The following is a 13,960-nucleotide window of genomic DNA, read 5'->3' as shown; positions in this document are numbered from 1 at the left end:
AAAAAAAAAAAAAAAAAAAAAAAAAAAAAGAATGAGCACAAAGACTCGTGCTATTTCTTTTGCTTTTTGTTGTAAGGTGGTGTACTCTGGTAAGATGGTAAGAGAGTTCACGGGGGTCTCAGTTTCAGTAATGATTGCCACATCCACACTATGACACTATGACTCTCAAGCAGCTGTCTTAGTACTAGCTCCTTGTTGGGTGAGAGGTTGGCAACATTCCACGTCAAGAGCCTTAGTGGAGCTGTTTCACCAATGTCTTGAACATGTGCATCATTTCCAATCTCAACTCGTTGAGCAATGCGTCCGCGTCCACGCGGGGCATTAGCGAAGGCCTTTTTTGAGGTTGCATACCCTCGGGGGAGCTGAGGGATCTCGAGACTGTCTGGCATGAAGTCAGCAAGTGTGCTTGGCGTTGGCTTTGGCCAAGTTCGCATCTCCTGAGCGTGGGCTCGAGGTTAGTGAAGTTTTTGTCTCTTCTTCTGCTGATGGGGTTGGTGAGCTTGTTGTGGCCATTGCTGCTTTGAATGTCGACCTTGCAGATGTTTTTGCAACGCCGAGGGTGCAGCCTGAGACATCGTCAATCACGACAGACATGGTGTTTCCTCAGAGCCTTGCAGATTTGGTCCGACTCAGGCTTTGAAGTTGTGAGTTCGCTTGTCTCTGTCTCTGCCTTGGTTGCATTGGAGATGACATCCAACTCCTTCTTGTCAAGGGAGTCACTGCCATCAATGGAGTCACCGCCATCAATGGGGTCACTGCCAGAGATGGTGAGGAGGGTTGGATTCAGCTTGGTAAGTTCATGTACTGCTTCCAAGAGGGCGTCCAAGACAGCATGCACCCTTTGTGACTTTTCCAAACCGAAACTCCTTGATTCCAGCATGGCTGATGGAGCCAAGAGTTGTCAGGACATCATTGAGGGTGTTTCCAGCACTCTGCACCATTGCAGCGAGGAAGGAATTGCTCTCGCTCACTTAAACAGGATCACAACACTTAATAAAAAGATCTTAAAAAAACGCCAAGAGGAGCTCTAGAATACACGTCCGTTCCCACTGAACACAAAAAAAACTCGAATGATGGGTGAACACGACGCCTGGAATGGCGGCCTAACCCAAAACTTTCATAGAAAAGACACGGTAATAGTGAACAAATGTCATCATGTATTCCTGTAAATCTACCAATAGTCCAATGACAAATTTGTCGCAATAAGGAATACTATAACGAGATCTCTTAAATTGTTATAATTTGAAATTTCATGGAAGAATGTGTTTTCTATTATACTTTTTACTTTCATATCAAAGAGTAATGGAGTTTTTCTATGCTTTCAGTTCATCAGGTCTTGAATTAGTTCTTGAAAATTATGATGATTATTCCCTCCTGAAGCTTTATAAAATGAAACTAAAGATATGAACAAGATACATCAAATACCTTGAATATTGTTGCATGTTACATCCAGAGAATTTTTGTGCCCAATAAGAAGGTAATGAAATCTTTTTAAGGTTGAAATTATTATCATTTTATAGGAAAAAGCGCACTCAAATTTTCAATGTAGCTTCGAACATTATTGCAAGACTTCTGATACACCTTTTCCATCCTCTAATAATTACTTTGAGCAATATTTCGAAACCCATCTTATTACATACATTTTTAGCGTCCAAAACTTGTTTTTCGTTTTTCACCTAACATGTGCAGTTTTAGTAGAGGTGTTCATTTGCCTGTAAGTTCAATGAAACATAAAAACATAATGTTTCAAATATTCATGTTTGAATTTCAAATGCCTTTACGAACAAAATTGAGCTCAAACTAGAAATTCTTTATTAAAAGCTGTTATCATTGTCTTTTCAATATTGAAATTGCTTGTTACAACTCTCTTAAAGTCTACTAGTGTACCCTTTGTTTGGTGCAACCTTTAGCTTCCATATCTTAAAAAAAGGGAAATAATGATTATGATTGCCTCAAGGGTGAAAGGCAATATTGTATTCCTACCCACCAACGGGACAGCCACACCCAATTTGGGTTCTCATTTGAACATTACCGTTTTAGAGCGACGTTTTTTCTCTGTGCTCTTCCCCTCTTCTATCGGATATGACGTCACCTTCCCCCCCTGGGTTTGTATACTTTCTGAGGTGCCCATACCTTTATTTTAGGACCTTATATCAGCCTTTCTTTGGCTTGAAGCTGAGGTCTTCGCTCTACCGTGAGAACGGCCACTCCTTTGGCTGAGGACCCTGGACTGAGCAAGTCATGAAAAAGGCAGATAATTTAGAAGACTTGCATGATTGCGTTCAATAAATGGTCCAATCGAATTCGTCCTCAGTCAGGCTCTTGCATTGATTGACTACATTGCGGAGGCTGGACAGCATCTGGGCATGGATAGCTTGGAAATCTGCCTGAAACTAAATAAGGAGGTTGAGTGAGCCAAGACTTACTACACTTTCCGTAGGTTGCGTGAGCTTTACTAACAGCTTTGCAAACCGGTATTTTGTGGTGGGGGATTTTCCTCCCCGCTAAATAGAAGGAAGGACTTCATGGGGTTCAAGAAATTTACTTCTGTTCAAACATCTACTCAATATTCGGAAGTGAGTAAGAGGCAGGCTTCAGAGGATGAAAACTTTGCCCTGATAACCCTAATGTTCTGATAAAATGCATCAAATGCGAGAAACAGAGAGCGAGAACACGTAACCATCTAACTTGGAATTGAGAGAAGAAAAAAAATCGAAAAACATGAATTCCCAACGTCAAAGCAATCGCCGAACAAAGCAAGGTTTCTATGTCGAGAATACTCTATTCAGGATCAAATTCATATGTTTTCAACATTATTTCTTTCTTTCTAACATATCCTTACATGTTATTGATGAATGATGATACTGTGAGATATTTGATGAACTACTCCTTTGCTGACCGACTAGCAGGGTGAGTGGCGGGTTATGGCAGATTTGGAGAAGAAGTGCATGCACATGAAAACGCGAAAGATTTGTCGAATAAAGTGACGATTAATACAAACCCACCATTCTTGGCCTGCTGGACCCCACTACTCCCCTTTTTTCATTTGATCTTTTTCATTGGCATCTTGAATTTTAGCTTGAACCAGATCTATTTATCTTTGAATGCAAAATACCTAGCAGCCTTAAAAGCATAATGGTTGTTTTCCCATTCATATAGCCTCTTTCTGCTGTGATTGTTGGTGCAGACCGAGTAGTGGCAAATGGAGACACTGCAAATAAGATTGGAACATATCAACTCGCCATTTTGGCCAAGCATCATGGAGTTCCCTTCTTTGTTGCCTCGCCAATATCCACAATTGACTTATCATTGAGGAATGGAAAGCAAATTCCCATCGAGGAACGCAATCCTGTGGAAATGAAGATTTGCGGATGTCCAATGAGAGCATGTGTTCCTCCCGCAGGTAAGGAGATATTTTTCATTGTTTGAGGCGCGGTTATAGTGTTTCAGCGCCGTAAGGATGCGTCTTAAACTTCAACATATTTTGATCTGGCAATGCAGTGACTTCGAAATAGTCATATGTTAAGATGATAACATGTTGGCAAAAAAATGAAATCAAGCCCTAACTCTATTTTAAATAATTCAAATTTTAACTTCCAAGCAGAAGAACCAAACAATTATAATTGAACATGTAAAATTGATAATGTGAAAGCTGCTCATCTATTTAAGCAATTGATGGGAAGGAGATAATTGCCCAGGGTGTGCTCAAAGTAAGGCTGCTACGGGCTGAAAGATAACGAAATGCATTGCTGAAAGAAGGTGCCACAAGAGTTTGTTTTTTCTTGAACTGTTTCTTCCAGTCTCTCAAAATTTATTGAAGTTCTAAAGAAGCAATCAGGAAAAGAATCAATATCCAATGGTTTAAATATTGGAGTAGTTCACCCTCATTTAGGCAAATTCCAGGATGAGATTCCCGCCCTGAAGCGGGCTTATCTTTGGCTTCTCAGGCAGAGGAACCAAAGAATCATAACAGGGCAGCTAAGGTACTACGTTTACATCGCCTTTGTTGATTTTTATTGATCTTTGTCGATCTAAGGCAGCTGTCATAATTTTTTCTAATAGACCATTTTTGTTTTGCCATTTGTTACTTTGACATAAAGTTTCATATTGTTTGAGAAAACCAACAATTAGCAATGAACTTGTTTGTTTTAGACAAGCTTAACATATCAAATGGATTATCTAGCAAGAAATTCACGTTTGAGGCTATTGACCTTTTCCTTAACAATGCCCTCCACTGTGCCTTTGCAACATTTGCAAAGTAACATTTGTTTTTGGAGATGGCATCAGCACCTAGTGAGTCTTTTAATTTCATTTTAATAGTAGAAGTTAAATTTTTCTTTGAGCTAGAGCTAATCATCAAACAAAGATTAAATCATAACCTCATTGCAAAGGTTTAGACCTCTAACTAAAAACATGGCATGACGATGGGAGTGTTAATTCAAATAGGTGGCGCTCCTAGTCTGCACTATCGCGAGAAAAAGCAACATTACCTTGTAGTCGTATAATGTCACAAATGCTTCATATGCTTTGTTGTCATACCAATTTGTAAAGATAATTCATAAGGATTAGATTTAGAGCTCGATTAAAATTTTCCATTTACAAATATGAAAATATGACATTCCATTTTATGCCTCCCATGTTGCAACTATCGTGAGAGGTTGCGGATGCGTTAACACTCCCTAGAGGTGAGAGAAATGACACTCGGAATTTTCTTTTGGTTCCCGAGAGGCTGATCGGTGTTTGCGATGGGGATGGGCTTTGAACAGATTTAGTTACGTGATTGTCAAAATAAAGTTCCGAATTCAGGGAGCCAGTGGGTTGATGGCTCATTTGTGTCAATCGGCCCGACACCCTGCAACCTCACTACCAAAATGTGTTCAAAACAAAGTCTGAAGTGGCTTGGTTGGGGTCCCATTTCTCTGACTAGCCCTCTAACACTCCCTATTGGAGAGCGCAATCCACAGAGTTTACCTTTTCCCATGCGCAGCTGACCAAGAAAGACGTGATCCAAAAGGCTTGGAGTGTATCGACAAGCGTTTTTATTGGAGATGTTATGTATAGGACCTATTTCGAAACTGCCATTACCNCGGATGTTTGGCTCAAGTTCCATGGATACTCTGCAAGTGTTGCTTGCATGGCCAATATTCCTCCAATAGCCAGTGTTCCTCGCAAAGGCAGTGTTTTTTCATTTGATCTTTTTCATTGGCATCTTGAATTTTAGCTTGAACCAGATCTATTTATCTTTGAATGCAAAATACCTAGCAGCCTTAAAAGCATAATGGTTGTTTTCCCATTCATATAGCCTCTTTCTGCTGTGATTGTTGGTGCAGACCGAGTAGTGGCAAATGGAGACACTGCAAATAAGATTGGAACATATCAACTCGCCATTTTGGCCAAGCATCATGGAGTTCCCTTCTTTGTTGCCTCGCCAATATCCACAATTGACTTATCATTGAGGAATGGAAAGCAAATTCCCATCGAGGAACGCAATCCTGTGGAAATGAAGATTTGCGGATGTCCAATGAGAGCATGTGTTCCTCCCGCAGGTAAGGAGATATTTTTCATTGTTTGAGGCGCGGTTATAGTGTTTCAGCGCCGTAAGGATGCGTCTTAAACTTCAACATATTTTGATCTGGCAATGCAGTGACTTCGAAATAGTCATATGTTAAGATGATAACATGTTGGCAAAAAAATGAAATCAAGCCCTAACTCTATTTTAAATAATTCAAATTTTAACTTCCAAGCAGAAGAACCAAACAATTATAATTGAACATGTAAAATTGATAATGTGAAAGCTGCTCATCTATTTAAGCAATTGATGGGAAGGAGATAATTGCCCAGGGTGTGCTCAAAGTAAGGCTGCTACGGGCTGAAAGATAACGAAATGCATTGCTGAAAGAAGGTGCCACAAGAGTTTGTTTTTTCTTGAACTGTTTCTTCCAGTCTCTCAAAATTTATTGAAGTTCTAAAGAAGCAATCAGGAAAAGAATCAATATCCAATGGTTTAAATATTGGAGTAGTTCACCCTCATTTAGGCAAATTCCAGGATGAGATTCCCGCCCTGAAGCGGGCTTATCTTTGGCTTCTCAGGCAGAGGAACCAAAGAATCATAACAGGGCAGCTAAGGTACTACGTTTACATCGCCTTTGTTGATTTTTATTGATCTTTGTCGATCTAAGGCAGCTGTCATAATTTTTTCTAATAGACCATTTTTGTTTTGCCATTTGTTACTTTGACATAAAGTTTCATATTGTTTGAGAAAACCAACAATTAGCAATGAACTTGTTTGTTTTAGACAAGCTTAACATATCAAATGGATTATCTAGCAAGAAATTCACGTTTGAGGCTATTGACCTTTTCCTTAACAATGCCCTCCACTGTGCCTTTGCAACATTTGCAAAGTAACATTTGTTTTTGGAGATGGCATCAGCACCTAGTGAGTCTTTTAATTTCATTTTAATAGTAGAAGTTAAATTTTTCTTTGAGCTAGAGCTAATCATCAAACAAAGATTAAATCATAACCTCATTGCAAAGGTTTAGACCTCTAACTAAAAACATGGCATGACGATGGGAGTGTTAATTCAAATAGGTGGCGCTCCTAGTCTGCACTATCGCGAGAAAAAGCAACATTACCTTGTAGTCGTATAATGTCACAAATGCTTCATATGCTTTGTTGTCATACCAATTTGTAAAGATAATTCATAAGGATTAGATTTAGAGCTCGATTAAAATTTTCCATTTACAAATATGAAAATATGACATTCCATTTTATGCCTCCCATGTTGCAACTATCGTGAGAGGTTGCGGATGCGTTAACACTCCCTAGAGGTGAGAGAAATGACACTCGGAATTTTCTTTTGGTTCCCGAGAGGCTGATCGGTGTTTGCGATGGGGATGGGCTTTGAACAGATTTAGTTACGTGATTGTCAAAATAAAGTTCCGAATTCAGGGAGCCAGTGGGTTGATGGCTCATTTGTGTCAATCGGCCCGACACCCTGCAACCTCACTACCAAAATGTGTTCAAAACAAAGTCTGAAGTGGCTTGGTTGGGGTCCCATTTCTCTGACTAGCCCTCTAACACTCCCTATTGGAGAGCGCAATCCACAGAGTTTACCTTTTCCCATGCGCAGCTGACCAAGAAAGACGTGATCCAAAAGGCTTGGAGTGTATCGACAAGCGTTTTTATTGGAGATGTTATGTATAGGACCTATTTCGAAACTGCCATTACCATGGAAGTGTACAAGCAAATAGTTTCTTTTTTCAATGCCAAATTGGTGGTAGGATGAAAAACCAAAATGTCCGTAAAATCAGGATTGCTAGAAAGCTAGGAAAGTCAAAGGACCAGCCGTTTCCAACGTAACGTAAAAGGTTAGGTTTGACCAAAAAGGTAATCCTAGTTTGATCGAAGAAAAATCAGGGTCACTTATTGTGGCTAATTGACGGGTTTCTAATATTCTGCTAGTGATGCCACATGCCACTGAAAATGTAAATTGGGTGCCCTGGTCGCAACCTCCGGCGAATATTTGTTTGATCACATCAGTAGTGTTTATGCACTTTTATAACACAGACAAATTCAACTCTGCATCTATCAATCAGGAATCGAGACGTGTAAAGTACCAGCTCAGATTTCAGCTGTATGGGCAATCCAGGCTGTGCCACAATCGCTGCAAGAACTACCATGGTTGAAATCCTTATCCAGTGATGCAACTCTGCATCAAAAAAAATGTTCGCCATTTTGGGACACTGTTCAACAATTACTTGAAACCATATTCGTCCAAAATTCATTTACTAAGGCTGTCATGATTGCAAAAAAAATAATCTTCAACGAACGCAGTCAGTGACAAACTCACTCAAAATCAGGCCACGCTTACCAATGAAAATGCACAAGTCACTAGACACCAACATTTATTTACCACCTGATGAAGGCAAGTGTTCGCATTTTTTCCTGCGCTATCCGAGGTCTAGACATTGGTCTGTGGTCCATACGGAACTAACCTGCGTCACCACAATCTTCCCTTGGACGATTGAGGTGTCAATTTTATTTCAAATGACTCGCAGACAGTGTTCCGTCCACCAGCCAGGGGTGAAAGGTCCTGACTTTTTGAATTCCCGTGGTGAACAGAAACATGGAACTCCTGACCCAAGCACTAGGTAGGTCTAAAATGGAGAGCACCTAGTACATGGGCTAAATTTGTTAGACCTATCCTAAGGCCTCCGGTCATAACCCTAATCAGGGCATACAAGCAATAGTTCGAGCTTCCTTTATCAGGGTTTCAAACTATCATCAAATGACTAAGGATACAAATCGCTAGCTACCTCTACTCCCCATTGGTCCCAGATCAATCTCGGTTGTCTGGCATACCTGGGCCTATCTTCAAGGCTAACTATCCTGCAAAATGTGTTCACTATCCTAATCTAAATGCGTCTGTCTAAGTCGACCTCTACTCTAGAGTCTAACTACTGATTTCTGCTACAAGAGTGATGAACTTTAGATACAGTTGCCTACAAATCACTTGCTACCTCTACTCCCTACGATCCCAGCACGATCTCGGTCGTCTGGGAAATCTAGGCTACTCTTCAAGGCAAACTGTACAGTTCAATCTACTTTATTCATCACAAACATGAAAATGACACTCTACCAATCAGCTGTCTTGCTCGGGTAATGAAAGAGGGGGTAATTGCTTGGCCAGAGGGAAAAACATACATGGACAGAAAATGGTTTGATCCTACTTTTGATGGGGGTGATTCTTTCGTCCAACGGAGATCCACGGCGATGACGTCGGTTCGATGGGATTGAAGGTCCAGAATCGAATTGACGGAGTATAACTCAGAAGTTGCACCTGTACTCAGCTCCAGAGACTGTTCAACATGTCTATGTTGGCTCACTGATGTATGCAATGCACTTCCCCAGGTCCTCTTGACTCTGCACGGCTTCCTGGGTCCAGACTCCAAGTGTTGACTTTCACTGTCCTTATTCAAAATGGATGGACTCAACCTCCAGTTCTCTATCAAAATGTTCTGGATTCAACTACCAACAAGAGCTTCAAGATGGGAGTTGTTTTCACTGTCAATGTTCAATGGTGACTTCTCGGAGAGGTTCAAAACAGACTTCTCTCCTCGAGAACCAAAATGTGACTCTGCTCTCCTCGAGCACGAAAATGTGACTCTGCTCTCCTTGAGCACAAAAATGTCACTCTTCGTTGATTTAACTTTCCCGTACAATGTTGGTTTTCGCCTCTTCCTCATGGAGGCTAAACGGATTGTCCCAGGGCCCTTGGTGGACGGCGGCGGTCCTTTCGTCAGGCCAGTCACATTGGCCATCAAGGGGTTCCTCAGATTGCCGACAATGGATTACCTCTGCCTCTTCTGTAAGGTGTGGCATGTGGGCCACATCTGACCACCACTGCGTCTAGACGGCAAAGGGTTGACATTGGGCCGGAACCACGTCCCAACGGGATATCCAGGAAGGATTGGTCGTCATTTGCCGTCAGGGGGCCCGACATTTTGGTAACACCGATTCTTGAGGATGAGATTGCTTATTCAGATCCTCTTCTCCCTTCTCAAAATGATCACGAGAATATCGGTTTTGATGACCGAGGATTTCCTGTTTCTCCTCCCTTCAAACATGTAGCCCACATTCCTCACCCATGGTCGTAGCTGGGCTGACCAGACCCTCGGGTACTGGAGCTTTTCCTTGGTGATAGGAACGACGTAGAGATTGATTCACACTGAAACACAAAGCTCTTTGATGCAACCGGTTTCTGTGACATTGTACATCTATGATCAAGGGCTGGAGGAGCTACTTGTGATGGATTACGACGTCACTACGAGCATTAGGCTGGCATTTGGTCGACATCTGACCGACAAACGGACTACAAGATGGGTAATCCAACAACTTTGTGATTTTCCCAAGATAATAACATACATTATCTTAACATTTTTATAAAAACCCGTTCCGGGAGCAATCATTCATCCTGTACATCACTTATCTATATCATATTAAGATGCTGTACTCGATTGTGGATGGAACAGACATTGCTAAATTTCAATTGACTGTTACTCGTCAACCAAAGCCCCAGCCATGCAGAAACTTTCTAGGTAAGTTCTTTCAACTCATACCGAATTGATATTGGCAAAACAAAATCAATGGCTTATTTGCAATCAGATTTAATAAAAATGCGCAGCTGACCGCCCGAGTGGAGGTCTCCATGTCTTTCGTCCTTTTTGAGTTAGCCAACCCATTCCGTCCGCAGGGAAGCTATTCTCCCTCACCGCTCTCGCTCTCTTCGCTCAATCAGGGAAGCCGGCCTCAACGCACGCGGAGTGTTGATCTCCTCTTCCCTGCCTGGGCCATCAACAAAATTAAAAAGTATCTTTGAAGCCTTATTTCGCAAACTCAGTACTTAGGCATCTCTGCTAGGCATTTGAACACAATTAATGGTACTCCATCACTTTTGGTTTTATGAAATTGGCAAATGACGCTTCAAACCCAGCAATGTTGGAAATCTTTTTGGACTTCGATTACAGATATGCCAGTTTGGAATCCCGCTTTTGATGTTACACCAGCAAATCTAATAACGGGTGGAATTATCACAGAATGTGGAATTTTACGTCCACCCTTGGATTCCCCCCAGAACATTGACCGCATGGCTCGAATGAAAAGGTTTTCCCATGTTTTTGTTTACCTATACTTTAGACCGGACCAAATTTGCACCCACAGTAACCTAAATTATTATATTTTTAAAGGCATTTTACTATTCTGGTCCAACTCTATTTGCACAGAATAAGGAAAAGAATGCAGGGTACTGCTAAAAAACTGTCTGCATAACAATAAGTTTCGCTTTTCAAAAGAGTTTTTGTAAAAGCAACTAAATGTATGTACCCTGCTTTTAAGATTTGTTAACTGCAAATTTTGTCCGGGGCAATTTTCATTTCACTAAAATAAATATTTGTTTGTTTTAGATTTTGAGGAAAATTCATTGAATCATGAGGATACAAAACACCTGAAGAAGATTTAACCTCACGAACGTGGGTGACTCAAGATGTTGACAATCAATTATTTTGTATATTTGTCGTGACTAGTGGCTGGAATTAAAACAAAGAGGATTTTCTTCAATTCCCCTATGCCTCTGTCTTGCCATTCTTGCACCGGTATACCTCATTTTCAATATTCCGAAGTCATGAAGTTAAAAGTTGTTGACCATCTTGAAATATATTAGGTGAGCAGGGGATTTGAGCGCATTTTGCACGGTCGCCTAAAATGATTGAACCTGTGTTCCAGCTCGCCGAGACCAGACGCATATCACTTTGCTCTTGTCTTTTCGAGTTCTTTTTGCTCAAGAATTTCGCATCGAGGTCCGACTTTCTTTGTTGCGCCTTGGTGCCTGTGTATGTGTGGTGTTTATGTTTTTTGAGTGAATGAGTGTAAATCGCCTTTCATTCATCTAACTTGAGTTTGCCTGTACGTATATTGTGTTACTTACCTGATTTAGATTTATTCGCTTTTCCCTTTCCTTGTATTTAGGCTGGTATGACTTGAATTTTCAGGTAGGATATTGTATTCTGCTGTCATTCAAGGCTATTTTGATCTATTGATATATTTTGGCTTCCTTTTTATCTTTTTTTATCTATCAACTGTTTTCCAAGTGATATGCATTTACGATGGAAGCCCATTTAGAAAAAAAAAATAGCAGCGAGGCTAAACAATGAGCATTGGGGTATTAGTTGTTAGGGTTAAACAGCCCAGGGGGCCGCGTGAACATCAGGGTCACCGACAAGCTAAGAAGATTGCCAGAGTTGGATTTTCTGAATGCAGAAACGCGCGAGATTTGACAAGTGGCTTTGCAAAGTAAAACATTATTCATACTTAAGGATACTACTAACTTTTCCAATAAAGACATGAAGTTAAGTTAAATCATGGACATATTTTAAATTGTAAAATGATGATTTTTTTGCTCTCCAATTCCTTTCTGAATTCAATTTTCCAAAAAATTTAAAGAATTGAATAAGGTTTCACCGTACAAATGGTCGTAGTAAGGTGTAGGTTTTTGAAAAAATATATATGCCAAAATGGCAAGGGTTTTTGAGCGGGATTTCATCAACCAGGTGGCTAGTTACCAATGACTAGAGCGCCATAAGCATTCCTGGCTGCCTGTTCAGCCGGAGCTGCCGGAAAATGCGTGATCAATCACGCTCTATCAATATTATTCGCTGCTATTGGATGTGAAATATACGGCCTCATGAGATTGTCATGGGGAGTGACGGCAATGTGGGAATACCGGGGACATCTATAGGCACTAATGTTTAAGCTGTGACCGGGACCGGGACAAGGAAATACCGATCAGTGAGAAACGCCGCCAAGGGGAAAGATATGGGGTTACATAATAGGTAATTCAGACATAGTTGCTTCATTCGTAAAGACGGTGATAAACTGAAAAAAACAAGGACTGAAGAAAGTATCAAAAGCAAAATATGGTTAGGAGGGCACTGACGTTGTGTGGTATTATTAATGAATTGATGCTCGTGCTTCTTCAAATCAAGCTTGATGGTTGCCAGGTAATGCTCAGATGGCCTGTGATAATTGAATAGCCCGTAACTCACATTGCCTGTATCCCCCGATAACAAATCCTTTCATGGCCTGTATCCTTGGATGGCCCTTGTCCTCAGATGGCCCGTATCTTCAAATGGCTTGTAACCTCTGGTGGCTCTTAAACCAGGATGGTTGGCCAAACTTCTCCAGATGGTTGCAGATGTTGGTCGGATGTTGTTTGGATGGCCACTTTTCATTGGATGCCCTGTATCCTCAGATGGCCTGTCCTCCTTGTACGGCTTGCATTCTTGGATTGCAGGATCCCAAAACCTCTTATGGACTATATCCTCAGATGGCCGGTATCCCTAATGGCCCATACTCTTGGATGACCCATTAACCCGAATGTTTGGCCCTTCTCCCAGGATGCTTGGCCTATGTTCCTCGGATGGCTAATATCCTGGGATGACCTCTATCCTTGATGGGGTGTATCCTCGGATGGCCCATAAACCCGGATGTTTGGCTCAAGTTCCATGGATACTCTGCAAGTGTTGCTTGCATGGCCAATATTCCTCCAATAGCCAGTGTTCCTCGCAAAGGCAGTGTTCCTCGCAAAGCCCGTGTTCCTGGCATAGCCCGTGTTCCTCAGATAGCCAGTAATCCTTCAATAGCCTATGCTCCACCAAAAGCCTTCGGATTAGTCGTATAATTGGATTGCCAGTATCCTCAGATTGCCTATATCCTTGTATTGCCCATATCCTTGGATGGCTCATATCTTTGGATGGCCTGTCCTTTGGATGATCCTTCCCTTCTCTAACTACTCTAAATGGTTGGCACATATTGCTCTGATGTTCTTTGGATGGCCCCTATTACTTGGATGACCAATATTCTTGTGTGGCCGGTACCCTGTCGGCCCATACCCTTGCATGACCCCTAAACCCGAATGTTTGGCCCTTCTCCCTGGATGCTTGGCCGATGTTTCTGGGATGACCAACATCCTGGAATGGTGTGTAACCTTGATGGCCTGTAACCTCTGGTGGCTCTTAACCCTTGATCTTAATCCCTTTTGACCCTTAGCCTTGGATCATCCCTAAACCCGAATGTTTTGCCCTTCTCCCTGGATGCTTGCCCTATGTTCCTCGGAAGACAAATATCCCGGGATGGCCTCAATCTTTGATGGTCTGTAGCCTCTGATGGTCCATAAGCCGGGATGTTTGGCCCAAGTTCCCTGAATGCTCTGCAAGTGTTTCTTGGATTTCCCACATTCCTGCAATTGCCAGTGTTCCTCGCAAGGCCTTGTTCCTGGCATAGCCCAGGTTCTTTGGAAAGCCTGTGTTCCTTCAAAAGCCTAGGTTCCACCAAAAGTCCTCGGATTAGACGTATATTTGGATTGCCCATATCCTCAGATTGCCTATGTCTTTGTATTGCCCATGT

The 13,960-nt window shown here is 41.6% G+C and overlaps 1 protein-coding gene across 2 annotated transcripts in view; it reads left to right on the top strand.

Moving 5' to 3' along the window:
• LOC131889870 (methylthioribose-1-phosphate isomerase-like) overlaps positions 1-11,124 on the top strand; it is a 42,871-nt gene extending 31,747 nt beyond the window's left edge. Inside the window, exons 5-6 of one of the 2 annotated variants that reach the window (XM_059239085.1) lie at positions 10,528-10,663; positions 10,963-11,124. In XM_059239085.1, coding sequence (XP_059095068.1) covers positions 10,528-10,575 — 48 coding nt within the window. In that variant the 3' untranslated portion in view covers positions 10,576-10,663; positions 10,963-11,124. Of the gene's footprint in view, positions 1-3,159; positions 3,852-10,527; positions 10,664-10,962 lie in introns of those variants that run through there. The other variant, XM_059239084.1, reaches the window with a different exon arrangement.
• Positions 11,125-13,960: the final 2,836 nt, after the last annotated feature.

The sequence above is a fragment of the Tigriopus californicus genome, chromosome 11 (assembly GCF_007210705.1).
Source record: "Tigriopus californicus strain San Diego chromosome 11, Tcal_SD_v2.1, whole genome shotgun sequence".
NCBI lineage: Eukaryota > Metazoa > Arthropoda > Copepoda > Harpacticoida > Harpacticidae > Tigriopus > Tigriopus californicus.
Note: the sequence above shows the minus strand (reverse complement) of the source record. Positions and strands in the feature narration are given on the sequence as shown.